This window comes from Parus major, chromosome 8 (assembly GCF_001522545.3).
Source record: "Parus major isolate Abel chromosome 8, Parus_major1.1, whole genome shotgun sequence".
NCBI lineage: Eukaryota > Metazoa > Chordata > Aves > Passeriformes > Paridae > Parus > Parus major.
In genome coordinates, this window is record NC_031777.1 from 25619424 (window position 1) to 25640812 (window position 21389).

General features: G+C 37.8%; 1 protein-coding gene across 3 annotated transcripts in view; it reads right to left on the reverse strand.

The window, feature by feature from the left end:
* Window positions 1–13451, reverse strand: part of TUT4 (terminal uridylyl transferase 4) — a 36012-nt gene extending 22561 nt beyond the window's left edge. The window contains exons 1-8 of one of the 3 annotated variants that reach the window (XR_004498610.1): window positions 12763–13451; window positions 10912–11075; window positions 7412–7528; window positions 5188–5365; window positions 2962–3050; window positions 2075–2126; window positions 1459–1528; window positions 392–518 (exon numbers count right to left, since the gene is read on the reverse strand). Coding sequence is in view for 2 of the 3 variants with exons in the window: in XM_015636517.3 (XP_015492003.1) it covers window positions 392–518; window positions 1459–1528; window positions 2075–2126; window positions 2962–3050; window positions 5188–5365; window positions 7412–7528; window positions 10912–11075; window positions 12763–13324 (1359 nt within the window). In the remaining variant the exon portion in view is untranslated. The remainder of the gene's footprint in view (window positions 1–391; window positions 519–1458; window positions 1529–2074; window positions 2127–2961; window positions 3051–5187; window positions 5366–7411; window positions 7529–10911; window positions 11076–12762) is intronic. The other 2 variants (XM_015636517.3, XM_015636516.3) reach the window with 2 other exon arrangements.
* Window positions 13452–21389: the final 7938 nt, after the last annotated feature.

Consider the following 21389-nt stretch of genomic DNA (forward strand, 5'->3'; position numbering starts at 1 on the left):
TACAATCTATCATAAAAGGACAAATAGTATAGAAATGTGAGAAACATACTAGAGTGAAACAGAAAATGCTGCATGTCAGAAACTGCAGTGGGTGTGCCATGCCACATACAGACAAAATACAAACCGTAGCAATTCATAGAGTACCTTAAGGAATACTATCATCTATTATTCTTTTCAGTTTCACCACATATTGTGATTGTGGGACATATTTTTGCTTCTGTCTAGAATTTCAGTCAGCTCTGAAACGTGTTATTGTCCAGTGGCATCTCATGTATGGAGGTGGGGTGAAGCAGTGGCATGAAGCTCTTTCCACAAACATACTCTTGTACATTATACACTACATTGTACACAGTGCCTTAAAAGAAGTATTGAGGATAACTAAATAACTTACTCTAGCCCAGTAGCGGAAAGCCAGAACCAAGGGAATCAGGACAGGCTCCAGTTTACCAAGTGCAGCCAGTAGGTCAGTTGTAAGGCAAGCCACGTCATTCCTAGCACTTACTTTACATGTCAAACCACTGCAATCACAAATGCAGAACAGATAAAGGGTTATCACTTTGTGATATAGATGATGCTTGGGCCAGGGGGGAGGTGGGGCATCACACCCACTGTAATAAAAACAACCATCAGTGTCTCCCTATGTAAGAACCTGAATTTTTTAAACAAAAGCTACAGAATATAATTACATTTTCTTTACTATTAACTTATCAAGTGCATCTACAACTTACAGAAGATCACAACAGCTAAAAATATAAAACAGCCTTAAGAATTTGTTCATTTTTTGCCATTACTTAGTTACATTATATTGCGCAATTCAATTGTATATATAATTGAAATTGCATATAAAATATATAATTTCAAATATATCATCTACATTCCAAACACTTCAATTAATAAATTAATTCTCCAGACCCGCTGCATATTAAGAGAAGGTAAACCCACAAAACATTTCCTTTAGTTTCTCAGAATAATTACTTATGTTCTGTTACAAATACAGGAAAATACAAGCCCACTCTCATTGCTTTTACTTCCCCAGAGTTTCAGTCCATACCTCTGGCCAGTAAAGAAATCATATTTCATTTAGTAGGTTGCTGCTTCTTAGGAATTTATTGAAACTGTCAGATGATGTGTCCTTTCTGGCCATGTGTATCTTATAAAATGTTTTTAAGGCCTTGGCTTAAAGTTGCTGGCAAAAATTTTAAGTAACTGAAAACCACCCCACTTTTCCCCCAGTTAACTAAAAGGAGAACAGTAAATTTAGATTCCTACACCCAGTGAGTTCTGTGTAGCACAAAAAAGCAGCTCTCTTTCTAGATTACATTTCTGTGTATGAGCAATTCTCTCTTAATACATATGTTAGCTGAATGTTACAGTAATACTTCTTGTCAGGAGGGCAGGCAAGCAGCTGCTGTGAACAAGCAGAGTAGCTCATTAAAAGCTTCTTTCAGTCACACATACCTTTTAACATCTTTGCAAAAGACAACAGGAACTTTGGCATGGAAATCCGACTCCACATCTGAGTAGACAGCTAAGCAATGAGGGAGAAAAAACACACTTTGTTTCAAAGTTTCTTACAGTTTTCCCAATTCTGTCTTTAAAATTATTATATTTCTACCATGATTTTTCAGAACAACTCAAATTAAGTGCTGCATTGCTAGGCAGTACCAATTTTTTCTGGTTCCTTTTGATGCTCACCACCAGTATCAGCCAGCCTGTGTTCAGAACACAGAACAGAACCACGAGGCTTCAAGTTTTAGAAGTCTTGGAACAGCTCTCACTCATGCACATATGCAAGTGGAAAGCAGCTTTTGAGTTTGCTGCTTAACATCCTACAAAAGATTTAATTTTTTCTTCTGACATCTGACACTACTGCCCCAACTTCTGGCAACCTGAACTGGATTAATGGGGTTGCCATTCTCTTGCTGCAGTTTCTCATCTCTCATTCACACAAGCACTGGTGTTCATAAAAATCACATTCATAAACCAATCAATTTTTCTAAGTTTACAGAAAAATTTGGTATAAAAACAACTAAGCAGCAGAGAGAATGTTAAATAGAAATGAGCTAAAACTCACCACTGTTCTTCAAGATCTCAAGCACCTGGATCAGAACATCTGGTTGACTCATCTACAATGACAAAATTAGAGCATTATTGAGGCTAATATTTTATTTTACATTTTATTTCAAAATACTTCAGTTGCAAAACTAGTAACTCTGTGTCCTTCAAAAAAGTGAGATCATGTGTCAGTATTAATGAAAAGGTTAACTGTACCTGTCTACACCATGAAAACAGGTGCCAGTAAACCTCACAGTCAGACTCCTTTTAGCCTACAGCTCTAGTCAACACTTCTGTTCTAGTTCTACATTAATAAGATAAATACAAGCACTTGCTGTATATTCAGCAATTTTATTGTCAACGTATACTACTAGAAAAGGACAGCAATAAAGAATTTAATGTCAAGACTTTCCCAGGGGTTTTTAAAGGTTACAATTTTAAAACACATGCAGTTGAGTGCCTATCAGCAATGTGCTGCTAATATCACACAATAAACATGAACCAACAACTTCACCACCTAAAGAATGTCACTTTTATACCAAATTTTAAAAGGAGGGGGGGGGAATCAAAACCTACAAGAGCTTACAGTCTGAATCATGAACTCACGGAAGCACATTTAGTCAAGCCAACCATTTTCATACTGCTTCAGTGCTTATTCAAAAAAAATTAGAAAAAGCCTAGCATAATGTTGTCCAAAACCAAAAATACACCCAAGAATTATAGTTATCTAAAGAGCAATGAAAACTTCCTTCAGAGCACAGTTGGTATCAAATCAAAGATTTGATGCTTTGTGCTATTCTAACACCATGTGCCCCAAAAGAAGATGAAGGCAATGGAAGAGAAATAAATGTGGATGGTCTTGATTTATACACCAGTCTTAGTTAATAGAAGATAATATCTACACACCTTAGGGGGAAATTTGATATCAATGTTAACATCACTGGTCTTAAAAGCAAATCTAGTTAGACAGGAGCCATACATCCTCAGAGAACAGTCTGGAGAGAGAGAAACACAGTTATTTAACAGTTAGTAAATAATTTTTTCTTTAGTAGATGATGCATACCTTGCTTTAGATATTGCACCTCATAAGTGACATTCCCAGATTAATGAACACTGAATCCCTTTGTCACTCCTGGGAAGGATAGGCATTGCCATAACAGCATCACAGGAAAACAAATAATTCAAATACTGTAATCACCAAATGTCCAACATTTTCCAAGCTGTTTTAAAGATTTTTTGAAATGCAGTTTTAGTTCTGTTTGTTTTTAATAAAAAATTAAATATGAAGTAACAATAACTGTCACCATCTCAGTGTAGGATTTTATATAACAGCTTTTGTTAACTACAGCTTGATTTCACAGCAGCATTTATCCAATTATAAAATTCTTTGTTGCCTCACAGACTTCTGTATGAGGCACCAATCTGTTTATTCCATCAGCAAGTTTCAACACACTGTTCATTACAAAATATGTTTATAAAGCATAACTTCAATATAGTCCAAGGCCCAGAAAATAGTGTCCATTCAGTGTTTTAGTTAATAGTTACCTGCAAAGATGCAGAACAGATCTAAATTAACTAGGAAGTACCTACTCAGCAATACTATGAGAAATGCCATCCCATTCCATAAACAATAATTTATCCCAATTCACAATGAAATTTTTGCAGATGAAAACTTTCCTATAATAGAAATTAGGGTCTCCCATACTTAAATTAGCTGAAAAATGAGTGTTTTCAATCTTTCCCAAATCAAACACCCTGTTCAAGCAGGGTCAGCTAAATCAGGTTTCCCAGAGTGAGTCCAGTAGGGTTTTGAAAATCTGCATGGATGAAGAGTCCACAACCTTTCTAGGCAACCTGTGCAGGTGTTCAACCACCCTCAGAGCAAAGAGGGTTTTTCTTGTATAACTTCCTTCATGTGTATTCTGACCAAACTCATTCAATCAGAAACATCAACAAAATTACTCTAAAAACTGAAAATAGATCTTACACATACACAGCTTCAAGCCAATTTTCACTGCTTAGAAAACAGCACTCTCAGAATTAAAGTCTGTATGGTTAATAATAATTTATAATTTCTTCAAATGGCTTATCATAGTAGAAAGAATTTTTGCATAGTTCTAATGTGATCTCAAGAGAAAATCATGCCAGAAGATCAGATGTTTTCTACACAGTGCATGAATTAAATTTTTCCAAATTTACAACTGAGGAAAACACATTCAGTAAAACATAGCTGGCTTTGAAAAGGAGAATAACAAACTGTCATTTACTATTACAGACTCCCCTTCCATTACTCCTACACCTCCACAGAAGCTCATCAGTCCAAAGTAACAATAATTTTCCTGAGTATTTATGTAAAAATGTTATGTGAAAAAGCTTTGTCTTATGCTTCCCACTATCAGTGGAAAACTCCCTGGAGTGCCAGAACAGAAGTTTGCACTAGGAGCCACTTACAGAGCAAACAGATTAGCAAACCTCCACCTTACAAAGCCCTATGCTATTCAGCACTTTAAGTTTAAGGAGATATTTCATAAAGCACCTAAAACTAAAGCTGATCATCCTGCAGATAACAAAATCTTTCTTACTGCTGTATTTTTATAGAGCAAAGGGAAAAAAAGGTATTTCTAAAACAAATGGACCATATAGATCAAACACCTGATTCCAATATAGATGAAATTAAAAATTTAAAACTTTTTTATGGCAACAATTTTCTTCTGTTCCGATGCACTGAACACCAAACCACTGTTAGCACAAAGTCAACATCACTGCAGCTCCAAAAATCTGATTTCAAACTCCTAGTATATTAACTGTAGGAGCTGATTGGAAATCAATGCAAAGAAGCAAATGTCAAATATTCTTCTTGTTATGTTATCCCACCAATTTAAAGAGGATTAAGAAATACATCAGAAAGAAGTACAAATAAGAGCAATCAGATTTTCCTCTTTTTGTACATTTGTTAATTATTTTTAAATCAACTGCCAGCCTGCATTAAAAATTCTGTATATATTAATATTGTACACTATCAAGATAATTTAACCCCAAATACACTCATTCACCATTAGTGAAAGCATAAAAAATATATGTAAAAATAATGAAAAATTTTCACCTAAAGCAAATGGAGAATAATATGAATACCTGGTAAGGGCTGTTGAATAATTTTCTCCATCTCATTTACAATTTCTTGCCGAATTCTGAAGTCCTCATCTGAGATGCCTTGTTCATTTGCTGCCTCGATGAGAGTGAAACTCAGAGCAGCCAACTGTGCAGGCGAGGGCGGGGGAAGCGCCCGCAGCTCGTTTTCTTCTTGCTTCTCCTGAATAATTGGTGGATGATATAAGTAAAAACTGGTATTTTAAGAGGAAAAGGCTATTTCTTACTGCTATATGATATTGGAACATGCTGATTGTTGTTTGTATCCTGACCAAACACTTCCAAATGTGCCTGGCATAACTGGCTGATACAATAGTGTGGTCCCATGAATGAGAGCAGATGCTCAGTGTTTAAAACAGAATGTTGTTTCACAGCTGGCAACTGGGGAGGGAATCTTCTGTATTCCATTCCTGAACCACATTTTCTGACAGTTCTGAAGCAGAATTCATCCAAGAAAATAAAAAGCTGTAATTGTTCCTACATAATAAAAGTAACTGAGCTGGAAAAGTCACATGGAGTTTTTCAGAGTGGATTGAAAGCTTTCAGAGGCAGAAAAAGTATTCCTAGCTCCAAGGGAACTTTGTAAGTTGAGTCCCATTACTGCTTAAACAGCTGGCTCCAGAAAGTAATGGATTTAGTGCACCCAATCCAACATCAAGAACATGTCAGATGCATCAAGTTATTTGGGACTCATGTCATTTGGGACTAAATACAGCAACCCCTTGTTTCACAAATTCATCAACTTCATGAAAAATATGACTGAAAAAAATAATAACTATAAAATATATAGGCACTAAGAAAACACAGTACAGTATGAAAACGTTTGTTTAGCTCTAGGCTGCATCTCTCAACTCTCCTGTTCTTATCTGAACAAACTTAGTGTAAGAAAGAATATGAGCATTTTTAGAGCAGTATTTTTTTTATGTCACCACGTTAGGATTTTTCTGGAGTTGGGAAACCACAGCTGCTGCTGAGTTTATTTGATTGTCATGTATCTCACAGAGCTGTAAACAGGAGCATTTTATGAAGTGGCATTTAGGCCAGTTACACAGGTATCACCATGATGTTGCACACAACATAAAGCTATCTGGGGTAAGAGTTAAAAAGTGAAACTGCTCCCTGTCCTCCAGAACTCCATTCAGTGCTAGAGAAACCTCATTGCTCAATTCTCATCTTCATGCCCAGATGAAAAGCATGATAAGGAAGCATTTATAGATCAGTCATAGGGCTGGCTCATTTTTTAAAGCATGATGCAATTTAGGAGACAGTGAGAGAACCAGAATCCTTTATAAATAATCACTGACCATAATGTAAAAATATTACTTTCTGAGATTTCATGGATTCATGGCATTTGGAGTCTTCCAGGTGATGACTTGAACACGTTTTAGAATTAGAGCATTAATGAAAAACAGAAGTATGGCAAGAAATCTATGGAAACATATCAAAGTAATTTGACTGAATTTTGAGGAATGGTTACAGAAAGAGGAATTTTAAACATCTAAATCACAAAATCCAGCATACTGGGGAATCTGTAGCTCTTCACCAGCATTTACAAAAATGGGCTGGCAAGAAAATCTGTGGACCTTTTATTGGATTTCTTGCATGTAACAGCTCTTTAGAGCAAACCATAGCCCCGTGGTGTCTGATAAAGGAACTGGTTTTCTCTTTGTAAGCCTTAGAACTGCTTTTCATATTAAACACATTAATAAACCCAGGGTGACGAGGAGTGAACAAAATCCTTCCCTCCTATAACTCCTCTAAGCTTCACAAGTCAGCCAAAGTAAAAATAACATAAAAACAATATCCCCAACCCCATCTCCAATCCCAGTAGGTCTTGCTAACAACAGCATCCTTTTCAGAAAACAGAAAAACTGAATATATTTTTATGTCATATATATTTCTCACCTAAGTTAACTTGCATTCTGTTATTAGTATGATGAACTGCTCACTACTCAGAGACACTAATTCAGAAGCAATGACCAAAAATGTCCTTTCCTCTCTGCCTGGGCAAATCATTAAGCCCTTCCTCTTAAACAGAAAGCAGAAATTTGTTGATCTCTGCTCAGCACACAACTTTCACCTAAATGAACATGATCAAAGAAAACAAACCACATAACAAAAAACTCCCATATATTTTAATTTAAAAAATAAAATAAAAAAGCAGAGGAGGAAAAGAAAGAAAAAAATAGCCATAATTATGTTAACTTACCATTATATTTTTCTTATGACGTTTTTCCTTAATATGCTTGTGGGCTCCCTGGATATTTTCAATGTGGACTAAGCAGAGTTTGCATAGATACTGACAGTTGGTGTATTCTGGGGAACGCTGAGGAAAAATTGCCATAGATTGAAACAAGTATTTCTACCAGTAGTGCCTGAAAAACTCAATTCTTTGATTAATAAACTGTATTTAACTATTATGTAACACTTTTAATGTCAAGGTGCTTTGCAAACATTAGGCAATCTTTAAAAAACAAGCAGAAATGGATTTTTATCTGTATGACAAGAGAGCAGAGTGAGGGAAAGAAGTGAGATGACCTGAATATTGCATTTCTCAGTAAATTTAGTGAAATAAGATTAAGGCTGAAGACTTTATGCTTCTTAAGGCTGACCTAAAGGCCAGTAAGCCATTCACCTGTCAGGTGAAGCTTTTAATTACTGGATAAATCTCAGCATCCCCATGCCTTTCTCTGCTGAGGAAATGGCAGCAGCCCAGCCATGTCCAGCCCTGCTGTCGTGTCACGGTGCTGTCTGCAGGGAGCAAGGGCAGTGGCTCTGCCCCTGTCAGAAAGGGCACGGCTGGGGGAACACAGCCACTTCCAAATCACTGCCCTTGGCCAAGGTGCCGGCCTCCAGCAAGGGCTGATGGTATTCCACTCTGATGAACACTCTGGGATGCTCAGAATTGGAGACACTTGCAGAACAAGCACCTTTTTGTACAGACAGGCTGGCAGAGATGGAGTACACAAATGGAGAGTGGCTGCCTGGGAGAGCCCCAAGTCTGCTAGAAGTCCAACCTCCAGGGATGATGGGGAAGAAAGGAACCTCTTTTCCTAGGCTCCACGAGGGGATACCATGGAGTTTATTCAGCCAGGAAACCATTAAGACCTGCTGGACTAAAAGGCAGAAAGGACTCTGCAAAGAGAAGGGCTTGTTCCCAAATACTCCACTTTATCTCTCTCATCCTGCAATTGTATTTTCTTGCTCTAACAGATCACAGCTACAGAGATTGGAAACCTTTTGAAAAGCTCACTGCAGGTACAAAAGGGTTCAAAAAAACCCCCCAAACTTTAGTTTTTCTCCAGACTTTTAGACTTTTCCAATAACTGGGAGAGAAAAAAACTACTTTAACATTTTCATCCTAATTCTAATACATCTATATTTACTAAACCCAAAAAGTGTACTGAAAAGATCAGGTTTAAACAGTGATACAACAATGAATGAACACCATTTTAAGACACAGAGGTGGACCACAGATCAGTTAAACAAATCTGACTTACCATGTAAAGACCTAAACCACTGTTAAATTTGGGCAAGTTTTTCCACTTACTGCTTACCGAGTTTGACCTTTTGCTTTAGGGGAAAAAAAAACCAGTCTGATACCCTCCAACTACAGAGTAAATATAAATTTAAAATATTGTTTTAATTACTAATTCTCTTTACCCCTATTTTCTCTAAGACAGGTATCTAGTAAGATGAAATTAAACATCCATTTGGAAAACAACTTATAGACAGTTCCATTTGGCTACCTGGGAAGATTCCAGTATTTGATGCCTGATGACCAAAGTAGATAAAGAAGTATTTTACCATTCTTTTATAATAAAGTGAGTATCAGCAGTAAAAGTACTTTTGAAAAAATTTATATTTATTTACAGTATTGATCTGCAGTATTCTGCTAATAGATGTTGCCAAGGAAGGCTGAATCATGTAATAACTTTTATTTTGCTTTTATTGTGAAGACTTTTAAAAACATCTAATTATGCTTAACTCAAATGAAAAGGGCAAAAACTCAAATTAACAAGACAGAAAACTTACAGACTACTACTTGTGTAAGATAGATGCACCCAAATAAGCCAGGTCTCATGAAATTTGTCCTTGGATACTCAAGAAGCTAATCTATAAAAGAGCCAGTTGTATTTTAAAGAACTCACAGAGAATGGGAAGATTCCAGATGATCAAGAAAGAGAAACTTAAGAATATCTTTTAAGGGCTAAATAAGATGAGCCAAGGAATCAGACACCAGTCAGAATTAGCATTCAGAAAAATACTGGAATACATTTTTAATAAGCACCTAGGGAAAAAAGAGGTCAGAGGTGACAGACAACCTGATCTGCTACAAACAAATTGCACTAACCCAATCTTAGTGTTGCTTTTTTAAAAATAAGTCATAGTTCTTGAAGAAGCTGCAGCAGACATTGTACACTTGTCATAGTATCAGTCTCAAAAGGAGACCATAAATACTATCTAAATAAAGAACAGTAAGGTGGGAGCAAAACTGCTGAGAGAACTGTCCTCAGGGCACTCGTACCTAGAAGCATGTGCCAAGCATTCTTCAGCAGGGGTCCTTGTGGGGGCAGAAATAGCCACACTTTTGTTGAAGAGTTGGGAAATGCAACAGAAGGTGTGCTGACTATAATTGCAAAAGATATTAACTTGGAAGAGGATACAGAAGATGTAAAACGACAAAAATTTAGAGATGACAAAAAGTTAGAGAAGTGGAATAAATAAGCTTCAACTAAATAATATCAGAGCAAAGTATCGTTCCCTAGGTATTATAAACTGCAAAACATACAGGGCTGGAAACACCTGATAGACCAATTCTTAAGGAAAGGCAATGGGAATCACTGCTGCTCCAACTATAAGCCAACATCCTACTGCTGCTAAAAAAGCAGAGAACCAAAACAAAAATGCCATATTTCAGAGAGATGAAGTCAGCTTTCCTCTTTATATGCAAGACTTCAGCTGAAATTGCATGGTCAACTTTGAACACTGCTTACACACAGTGTGTCTAGAGAAAATCAACAAGAATGAACCAGGAACTAAAAACCCACAAGACCAATGAACAAAGAGAGCCTAAAAAAGGTTTGACTGCAGGAATGGGAATGATTTTCCCATGTGCAGAATGGTATGAAAAAGAAGTAATAAACTTCTGGTTATTTTCCTAGGAAAACATATGAGGGATTAAAATGCTTCCATTAAACATTAACAAAAACTTCAGGGTTACCTACACTAACTTCAACATTTGTTTCACTAGAGATAATATTAGAACAATTTAGGTGGACATTTTCAAGCAGTCATCTCCAATACAGAGACTGGGACTGGTGAGAGGTAACACACTAAAGAAAGCTCAAGGTTCTTTTCACTTCTGCATTCTGAGTTTCCACAGAATCAGGCCTAAATCTTACAAGATAACATCTTATTTAAATACTGGAACTGTAAGCCTTCAGGTCTAGAAAATTTTAAAAATACTGTTCTGCAAAGGCTACACGTGTCCCAAAAGGAACACTAAGTTTCCAATCCATATCATCTGCCACTATGAACTAGTCAACTACTGGAAACAATATCTTAGATCAGAAAGTAACTCATTATTAAGAAGAAAGAAACAGAAGCAGCAGGCTGTAATAGAAATACCACCCAACCAGAAATATGGTGATGATAATGAAAGAGGACACACATTTTCTTTTTTATCTGATAAATAACCCAACCTACTTTTTCAAGTCGGGAGATATAATCTCTTTCCAGACGTTCTTCAGCTTGTTTCAATCCTAGTTGCTGTTCAACTGTCAGATTAGATTCATCAATAACACCAGTGTTTTCTAAATAATCCGCTTCCAATGTATGTTCTTTTGTTGATTCAGAATTCTTTATTTTACCTAAAGCAAGAAACAGTTATTTTCTTCAGAGTGATTCAAGGAAAGGAAAAGTGAAAATCAGAGTACAGAGCAGCTAAGAACCAGACACAAATTAGAGCTACATTCCAGTTTTTTGTCCAAACACTGGCCAAGATCACCTTATACATTAAATCATTCCAGTATGTTAACCAGTATTTTAAAAAGACTTCAGAGACTAATCTGCTACTAAGAGTGCTGTCAAAAACACAAAATGAGAAGGTAGATTAATTCTGTGTTTCAGTCAAAAACTCTCTCTTAAAATTGTTCAAAACAAGAAAGGGTTTTGTCATCCAGAACACAGCAAACAAGATCCAAATGCCCTACTGTAAAAGAAACAACAAATATTAGGCATAAAGTTATTGTACACAACACATTTTGTTAAGGAAGTAAGTCAGAGAACTGCCTCAAAGACGTTCACCCAAACGACCTTACGGAGCCAGTCGCCAGGCAATCCCAGCCCTGAGCCTGGAAGCTGCTGGGGTCACACCTGAATGCTCCGTGACACCTCTTGCCCACAGACAGAAGCCACTGAGCTCTGCAACGCTGCTGCTCCCAAACTCAGCCCAGTGCCACAGGGCCAGTTCCTCCACATGCCTGTGCATTGGTCACAGGCCACTCATCTCCGCAAACATCCACAGCAAATTAGTCCAGTCGCTTTTACATAAGCAAAAGTGAAGCTTATTTGGGCTTTGTCTTTTCTTTTCCTTTTTCTTTCCTTTCAAATGAGATCAGTGCCCCCAGACTAGCAAGGAATCAAAGCTGAGTAAGTTTTCAAGTCCTGGTTTCTCAGTGACAGATGGTCCCCACGGTACATAATGGTGGTCTACAAAGAGCCGACCGATCACAGGATGCTGCCACTTGAACTTGTTTTTCCTGTTAAACACTATTAACACAGCTAAAAAACCACACACTTTATTATTTTCCTTGTATTTCCATACAAGCAACTGCTGTAGCTGTGGGAAATACTTCAAACAGAAGGTCTACACTGTTTGGCATCTTAAAACAGCATTTTCATGAAAGAAAAAATTGCATTCTAAAGAAGTGTGACAAATCCTGAGCTATGGAATTAACCTGGTGAGACAAAGCTTGATCAACATATTTAATTTTGACATTGAAAAATATGTGTAATAAATACAGACTCATAAGGGTAACCACTGATGGATGACAGGTATTACAGAGCTCCCCGAATCAAAAAGCCACCTGCCAAAGCCTACTTTAAACATTTTCAGTAAGAAAAAGAACACAATGGTCACAGAAAAGAAGTAAATATTTCCCCTCTACCGATAATAAGAACTTTTCTTGCCCATTCTCCCCCTGATCTTTCTGAAAAGCAGTAATAACTGGCATTTCCCTAAGTGGCAATGATGTTAGGAAGGGTTCCCCCTTCATAAGACACTAAATTCACAAAATTGCCTAAAACCCACGCACACTAAGTAGCTTACAAAGATGTTTAGGTCTTAAGCATAAGAAAAAAGGACAGCTATTATCATAATCTCTTGTTCTCTAAGCAATATGCTTGTATTAACATCATGTTCTCTCTAAATGCAACCAGCAACTTCGTACGTGCAAAAAAAAAATAACACGAACAGAAACATTTCAAAGCCCATTTCAGACCATCAGCAATTGCACCAGAAGAAAATGGAAAAAGGCAGCATTAACTAATACTCACTGAAGTCATCTGGCTTATGTTCCATTTTTCTTTGATCTGCAGCAGTCTTACCAGGATCACCAGCATGATCAACACTAGTCTTCAAAGTATGAACTCCCACTGGATTTTCCAGCACCAGTTTCCCTTTCTGAGGAGCTGTTAAGTTTTCCATACTGATCCCATTCCCTGAAACTTGGGAGCCTGGAGCATTTTCTCCCACTGGCTGGGGTTTTGTCTGTTTCAGGTTTTCCATTGCTGATGATAAATTAGAAAATTTTTTTGCTTTTCCATGACTTCGATCCTGAACACTTGATCCCAAATCTTTAGTTCCAGGAATACAACTATTTACTTTGCATGATTTATTTTCTCCTTGTTTTTCAGAACAAACATCATTTTGTTTACTTTTTCTGCTGCTATTCCCACTTGGAGAACTTCTCCCAACATCCTTCACAGATTTGTCATTTCTATTATGCTTATAATTTTGATTAATTGTAACTTTGACTGTTTTGCCTTCCTCACAGACAAGACGGACAGACTTCCTTGGGTCATGATTTCCATTCTTTGAGCTCTTGGCCTCTTCCATTATAGTGAAGACCTGCTTCTCCTGTCTTGAGACCACTTGAAGTGCAATTCTTCAGCAATTTGCAGTTGATTTTAAATCCTCTGTGCAGGCAAGAATCGTAGCTGATTGTCTACTGAAGAAATAATAAGACATTTTTAAAATTAAGAAAAAAGGCTAAATCTCTCTGTAGACAGCACATTAAATAAACTTCTCTAGAGGAAAGTGTTAATATTAATTATTATAGAAGCATATCCCTCCACAGGCAGAAGTGCATTTTCACAATACATTCCAGTATTAAAATAAAGCACATGAAAATTTTGATCATTTTGATTTGTGTTTAAAAGAGGAGGGCTATGAAGAGACAAAAAAATGGCAGAACATTCTAAAAAACACTCAGTGATAAACCTGCCAACAGCTTGCTTTTTTCTTCCCTTCCTATTTCTGGCTATCTGAACAAAAACAAGAGCCAAGATGTCTGCAACTACACTGGGGAAAAAAAATTAAAAAAAATTAACACATCTAAAAAATATCACTCAATAAACACACAGCTCAAATTAGCCACTAGAGAAAACTAATTCAGTTTCCAGCAAGCAAGCTCCATTTTATTAACTGATTTAAAAAAGCATTTAGAGATATAGCTTAAAGTATTAATAAACCTGACCAATCACCCACACCTCCTATTCTCATATAAATTAACTGCCAGCAAGTAAGAAAGATTTTTCTTAGGAAAAAAATCCACAAATAGTAAATACTTTGTTTAACTGCAGATTAACTTTCCTCATCTAAACCTCAGGCCTTTTGGTGGGATATGATGATCTGAGATTTAGGTTGGAGACAACTCAAAGGTTGTGTTTCCAGTGGGAAGGGGCTCAGCACAAGTTGGTCTGTTTGCAAGGAATTAGTCTTATTAATATAGAAAATGAAGGCAAGAATCTACAGCAAGAACTTGGACTTTTCTTTCTTATAACAACATTTAGACAGTAATGAAAACTACAATAATGAAGCATTAGACAAAGAAGAAAATTATTTTTGTAAAACTATAGCAAAATATGGAATGCAGAGTTTCTCTCTTTCCTGTTGTCCAGTTGCATATTTGCTAGGTCAATGCATGACCCATGGAAGTTTCTGGGTTTTAGAGAACCCATCACTTATCATTTAGTGAAGAAAATAAATAATATAAAAGTCTATGAATTACAGCTAATAAACATATCACAACATACTTTTGTACCTTAAAAACAAGAACCAAAATAAAGGATCAGATTAAAATGACTGCTTATGGAAAAAAAAAAAAAAACAAGCAAAAAACCCCTTTCTGAAAATTATCAGTATAAAGTAGAGTATTTTTTTTCAGGATATATAATACAGTTACCATCTCTCATTTTAATGAGACACAAATCAGAAAATACTTCAGGACACAAAGCATGTACTAAAAATGGTTATCTTAGGTCTCTATTGAGATAAAGAAAATACATAAAAATTTTTTTCACTTTCAAAAGTGAAAAATCAAAGAAACAAAACCCACAAGCATTTTCCTGAAGATGCTGTTAGTGTCACATTCCTCAATAAAATATGAAACCTAAAGAAGAAAAAAATCTCCATTCCCAAAGCTGTTCCAACAGCCAAGTATTTTATCTCACAAACACATTCCGTTAATAGTGCAACTATTTTCTATTAAACATTGATTGCACCTGGTTCTTACTTGTAGACCCCAAATTGCAAAGTTTAAATAACATTTGCCTTTGGGCTGTAGCCAGTCTTTCCCATAGCAGACCAAAAAGCAGCAGGAACTCCTGCCCACCTGTACCAGCACTGCTGAAGCCTCAGGGTGGTAAGGAGAGCCCAGAGTTCCTCCAGGTTGGCTAAATTCAAGTTACTGCAGTCCCTGAGCAGCAGTCTAAAACCCTTTATTTATACTGTGTATATATATATATATATATATATTTAGAGGATGGTGAACTGTCACAGCTCTGTACCCATCACTGTCTTTAAACTCTACGGTGGCTTTGGTTTTTAATTTCATGTAACCAAAAGAGAAATGGGAGTATGGTTTTTCAAATTCTAAATTAATCACGCTTTACTTGTTCAACCTGAAGAGGAGAGAAAAACTCCCCGAGCCAACAAACAAAGCCAAAGCACAAAGACACAGAGCAATTCCCCTTCAGCCCCGGCCGGGAGCACGGCGAGGCCAGCTCCAGGCTCAGTCCTTCCCCAAGCCGTGCTCGCTCCCCGCCGGGGCTGCTCCTCCCTCGGGCAGCTCTGCCGGCACCAAACCGGAAAACCAATCCAGCTCAACATAAAGCTGGCACCAGGCAGGAGGAGGAGGAGCTCGCCTGGCAATAACAAACAACTCGTAGGGTGGGGACAGCTCCTGTTGGCACCACTTCCAGATTAAAGCTACCATGAAACTCCGGCATTGGAAGAAAAGTGGGGCTGCAATTTGTTTTCGTATGTGTCACGATGTTAGAGGCGAATTTTGAAAGTAGGTTTTAAAAAAATCTGCAGAAATTATCCCAATTATTTGATCTAGTCCATTCAATTAAATACACAATTGTATATCCAAAGAGAATATATAAACTTTAATCAAATGTATAAATGTGATGAGAAAATGTAACTAAAGAAACCGCTATTAAAAACTAGAACCCAGCTAATGAATTGAGTACTGTGATAGTGTTACATATCAAGAATGTAATCAAATGTAAGTAATGTTAAAAAGCAGATTTAGTCTTTATTCCTAAGAAATATGAATGAAGAGAGGTCATGGCATTTCATAAGACAAGAATATTCTATATGAAAAAAAAAGTTAGGAGTTCCACAATGAAATGCAGAATCTGAAATGCAAGTGCAATAATAATGCTGTTGAACTTTGGGATTTCTTTTTCTTTCCTTTTGCTCTTTAGTACTGAAATGATTTAGCAAATAAGAAATTATTTAAACTGCTGCAACATATTCAAGAGTAACCAAATTACCATCTCACGTCCAACTGCAAAATAAACTAATGAAACTTTGTATAAGAAACAAAAAGAGACCTCTCTTGAACCCAGGACAGGACAAAAAGATCAGACAGATGACATATATCTGCATATGACAGAGGGAGACAGGGAAATGGGGAGAGGGAAGGAGTGCCTCTAAAAAAAAATAACTTGGTTAGAAACAAAACAATGGACTGGAGTGAATCAGTGCTGAGGTGGCATCTTTGTAGAAACCTGGATGGCACGTCTTATTCACAAGCTCAGGCTCATACCAGATTGCCAGACCTGGAATCAAAGAAGAATTTTCTCCCAGCCAGGCTGGCAACAAAGCCAGAGCATTTTGCCTGCGTCTGCAAAGTGGGGTATGATTAACCTGTTGAAACCATTTCAGCATATTTCATTTATTCAATATCCCAGTGTTACAAGAGACTCAGTTTTCCCTGATGTCTGAGTGTAAAGTGCCAGTAACTCCTCTGAAATCTAGCTCAGCTCTTGGATCTTTTTAGAAAAATAATCTGGCTGAAATATGACAGCTTGAGGTCAGGCAAGATATCTGACTGTAAACTCCAGAAAAGTATAAAAAAATCTATACATACCTACAGCAACCAAATTAAAGATTTTTTAAATCAGCTCTGGTTAGAATTCATGTCAGGTTCACAAAATGAAGAAACTAGATTGTTTCACTTTCATTTCTGCCAGTTTTTTTTGTTTCCTCCACCTTGCAGACTAGCATTAGAAAACTTTGCCTTTGAATTGCAAAGAATCAGAGTAAGGCTTACTCCCAAAGAGGGGGAAAAAGAAAACCACCAACTTTCAAGAAGGTATTTCTACCTCTTCTACCACTTCTTCCTCTCAACACATACATTTTGGGTCAGCCTTTGACATAACAAGGTCTCTTCAAAGATGAAGGCCAAGTTAAACTGAGCTCTTGCATTCCGAGTTGCTCTTTCATAAAGCTTTAAGATTTTTAATAATTTCATTAGCAGCAGAACTGACTCTACCTGGTTTCCTACACATTCATGTTCTGCTCCTCTGTCCCACTCTCAATCACAGCCCCTTGGGCAAGCAGGGCAGACGTGCTGGAGCCCTGTCTGGGTTGTAGCTACTCCCTACAAGGAAATGGAACTTCCTCCTGCTTCCCCCTCAGCAGAGACCTCTCCTCTGCTGAGGCATAATTGTTCCAGAAAACAGACAGAAACTCAATGACCCTTTGACATTACTTCAAATACGTTCTAAAATGTGGTCCCAATTGGCTGAAATGTCCAAAAGTAGGGACTAGACTGTAGAAAGGCAACTAAAGGAAAGAGAATGGGCTTGTAAAGTTTTGTTTCCCTGGGGAGTACTAGATAAAATATAAACACAGAAAGTACTACAAACATAAGTGTTATCAACCTCTTTCTATAAAGCATTCCCTCCTTTGAGATAGGGAGACTTGTATTTTATCCAAGACCTGCTTTTATCTCTCCCATTATGATTGTCCTTAAGCTCAAATCTCCCAGCCAGCCTTCCAACAGTAAGTGGGGTGATTAACCTCAGTGCCCCCCTCGCCTCATTACCAATATAGCCCAGCTGAACTTCCTCAACAAAAATAAAAGGAAATTCTGCAAACAAAGGTTACAGCCACAGTCAGGAACAACAGGAAAGGTTGTCTGCTCAGAGTGCAGCACAGGTGATGTCTATGGACACCCCAAATGTGCTGGGGTGGGGGGGTCTTTTGTGACTGTTTACAGTCTTAGGTCCAGTTTCCTGAGAACGTCTACAAATCATTCAAACCTCTCCCATGTTCTTTGTCAATGGTTTAAAAAAAATTGTCACACATTTATGTTCGGTTTATGATGAACTAGGCATAACTTAGTACAAACTACTACCCATGCTTGATGTTTTTCCAAAGTACTTTAAACTAAAACTATCAGAGATTACTGGCCACTAAAGCGCTTCAGACTCCCCAGCACTAAACCCATCGGTATTCTTAGTAACAAACATAAGTGCTACATAGTGTTGCAGAACTCCCTCTTACCACAGGCTATAGAATTTATCCTAATAAGTGTAATACTAGTGTAAAAATCTACCCAGAAGGAAGTCAGCACAGCGCACATAAACTTTAACACGCAAATCAAAGATGCAACAAAATTGGCACTCTGGGCTCAGTGAAGACAGGAAGGCTCTGATGCTGCATTTACAATGTGGAAGATTGAAAACTTCTAAGGAGTCATCATTAGATAAATAACTGGGTATATATACATATGTAAAAATATATAAAACCGGAACAGGATGATATGCAATTTACAAAACTACTGCCTAATAAATGAAGTAACAAGAAAGGCTTTATCTGATACAAAACTTTGTAACATGTAGGTGCAAATATCTTACAATAAATTATGAACAAAATACGCCAGATAGGAGATCCATAAGGGATATGCTTGTTACAGATTACTCTGCATTGACTCACTGTTTTTTCTACAGCACTGTATGACTCACTGAGAAGGTGAGACAAACTAACGTCACCCAACGCCAAGAACTACCTCTTTCTGACCCTACTACTGCTGCTGCCTCCCGTGCCAAGCTCGGGAAAGCCATCCTCTCTCAGTCACACCACCTGTGTTACAACAGTCTCTCCTACCACTCTATTTCATATAGGCTCCTCGTGCTTTTGTACATTTTGGTTCTGATCCTACGTTTTACTGCAATAGTCCTTTACACCTCAGAGCCAACTGGAGCAAACCCTGGAGCCGTAAGAGGGACAGCACCTGCCCCAAATCTCCCCGTATGCCGCACCATTCATGCTGAGAGCAGAGCAGGAACAAGAGAGCTCTAACTTCAAAAACAAACACATACAACATCAGTCCAAGTACCCATGAGGAGGCTGGGAAAGCACAATACAGCACTGCACTGGTTTAGAGCCTTTCAGAGGCTTCCAGAGGCCTCAAATGATCACAAAACTGGTTTAAATGGCAGCCACACACTGAACCAAATTTTTTTCACCTTGATCTTAACTTTCACTTATGCTCAGTGCTATACTAAATGCTAAATGCTAAAGCAGTATGTATTGTGGCATAGAAGCTTATCTGGATCTTGTATTTAAGCAACAGTGAGCCCTTCACCCAAACTGGAATCCTTGAGGAAGGGATGATCTTTGAACTGCTTTATACCAGCTGCAAACCAGTTCACAAACCACAGCAAAAGCAAACAAATCCTCTACAAGTATCCTTATGCCAGTTCACCAGCATTCAGCACTTTCCCTACTGAAAGAAACATGCTGAAAATCACGACTTCAGGAAAGCTGTCAAGAACACAGCCACACTCAGTGGACTGAGTCACAATCGTTTGTAACACAAAACTGACTCCAGACTCCTGTGTCAAGCTTTGCTGACACCAAAAACTAAAATCTGAAAGTTACTTCTTGCTGGCAGTAGTATTTCATGCATCAACAGAAATGCAAAATAAAAACTAAGAACATCAGATAAATTGGTTTTTTTCCAAAGACTTGCTGAAACCTTAGAACCAAAATTACAAATCAAGGATACAGTATGAGTGCACATACATGTATGCACACATTTCTGTGAAAATAAAAGGAAAAAAAAAAAAGACTAAAAATTAAATTCATGTGCATTGTTACAATATTTAGATCTTCCGTACTTCTAAGTCAAACAATTTATCAAGCAATATAGAAAACAGTCTTAATGTGCCAAAAGCACCAGAAATGTTGACTTCCACTGGACTGCTTCCATTGTGCACATTAATCCACTAAGCAAATTGAAAGATCCTTCTTTCCATGAGCTCTCCGTACAAGTCAGTACTGGTATCGTATTATTTCACTAAGATAGTGATAAAAATGAACTTAATTTAGTAGAAATGTTTTGAAAAGTTTAAAAAGCCAGAATTCCAACTTTAACACAGAATATACTCTCAGACAGTCAAACTGCCTTATGGTATCAACACGAATACAACAATCCTGAACCATGACTGACAAGCAGATCCACAAGACAGTCAAGAGGAGCTCCTCAGGAATATCTTGCTTTCAAGTAAAACACAGGGAAATCCTGCCCCCCCTTTTTTTCTCTCCATTGCAGAAATTCCTTTCAGAGGAAGAACCGGATAAATGCCCTGCACAGTGCAGGTGTCCCGTGGCATCCAGCAGCTTCTTTACCACTGCAAGCTGAGGTATGAGCAGAAAGTCCCAGCTGTCCTCTGTGCAAGAACAGAACACAGGAGGAACTTTCTGATCCCTCTGTGTCTATCTTCTGGGAACATATGCCAATATATGTTCTGGGAAAAGGTAATTTCATCACAGAATTAATTTTATGAAGATTTTCACTAAAGTTAAGTAGAAAAATGATTAAAAAAAGCTCATTGCAAAATTGGTATTTGTAAAAGAGACCTCTTACTCCTAATATAGCATCTTCTGCCAGGTACTGTAATTAAGTCAAAGTTCCATGTCTGGCTTACTTTTCTTGTCACGGAAATAATTATGTCATAACTATCTGGGGTCAGACTATCCAAAAAGCAACCACTGAAACCGGGAGCACAAGTCAAAACCATAAACATCATGTATCCTCTATTTTCAAGCAAATGCAACGACCTCTGAATCCAGGGCATGGTGCTCAGGAAGCCAAGTGATGTGGAGGCGTCACGGATATAAAAAAAATTTATTACATCCATACTTAGATACAACTATCTTTTTAATGTACTAATCTCTACCTTAGTTTAAATCCGATTATATTGTTTCTCTGTGTGTTACGAGCTCATCCTCCTTTGATATACCCAGAAACAACCTTAAAAGCCAGGAGGCCTCAGGTAATATGACACATTCAGCCAACTGGCGAATTGCAACATATTGCAAAAGCAGCAAAGTCGTTCAGCTGTATTTGTACACAAAATAAGCCAACAAAAGAGCACAACGACGTCGGCGAAAGGATGCCTGGGTGTCAATCCAGGCAGATCGCAATCCACGGAAAGGAGACCCTCTCACGGCGGAGCGGGCACGACTCTCGAGGGCAGCCCCGCACACGGGGCATTTCCCCGCGGGCCTCGCCGACTGCGGTGGTCTCTCCCCCCCGCATCATTTAATTCCACAGGGCGTGCGAACAACAAACCGCACGCACCAGCTCCGGGCCGGA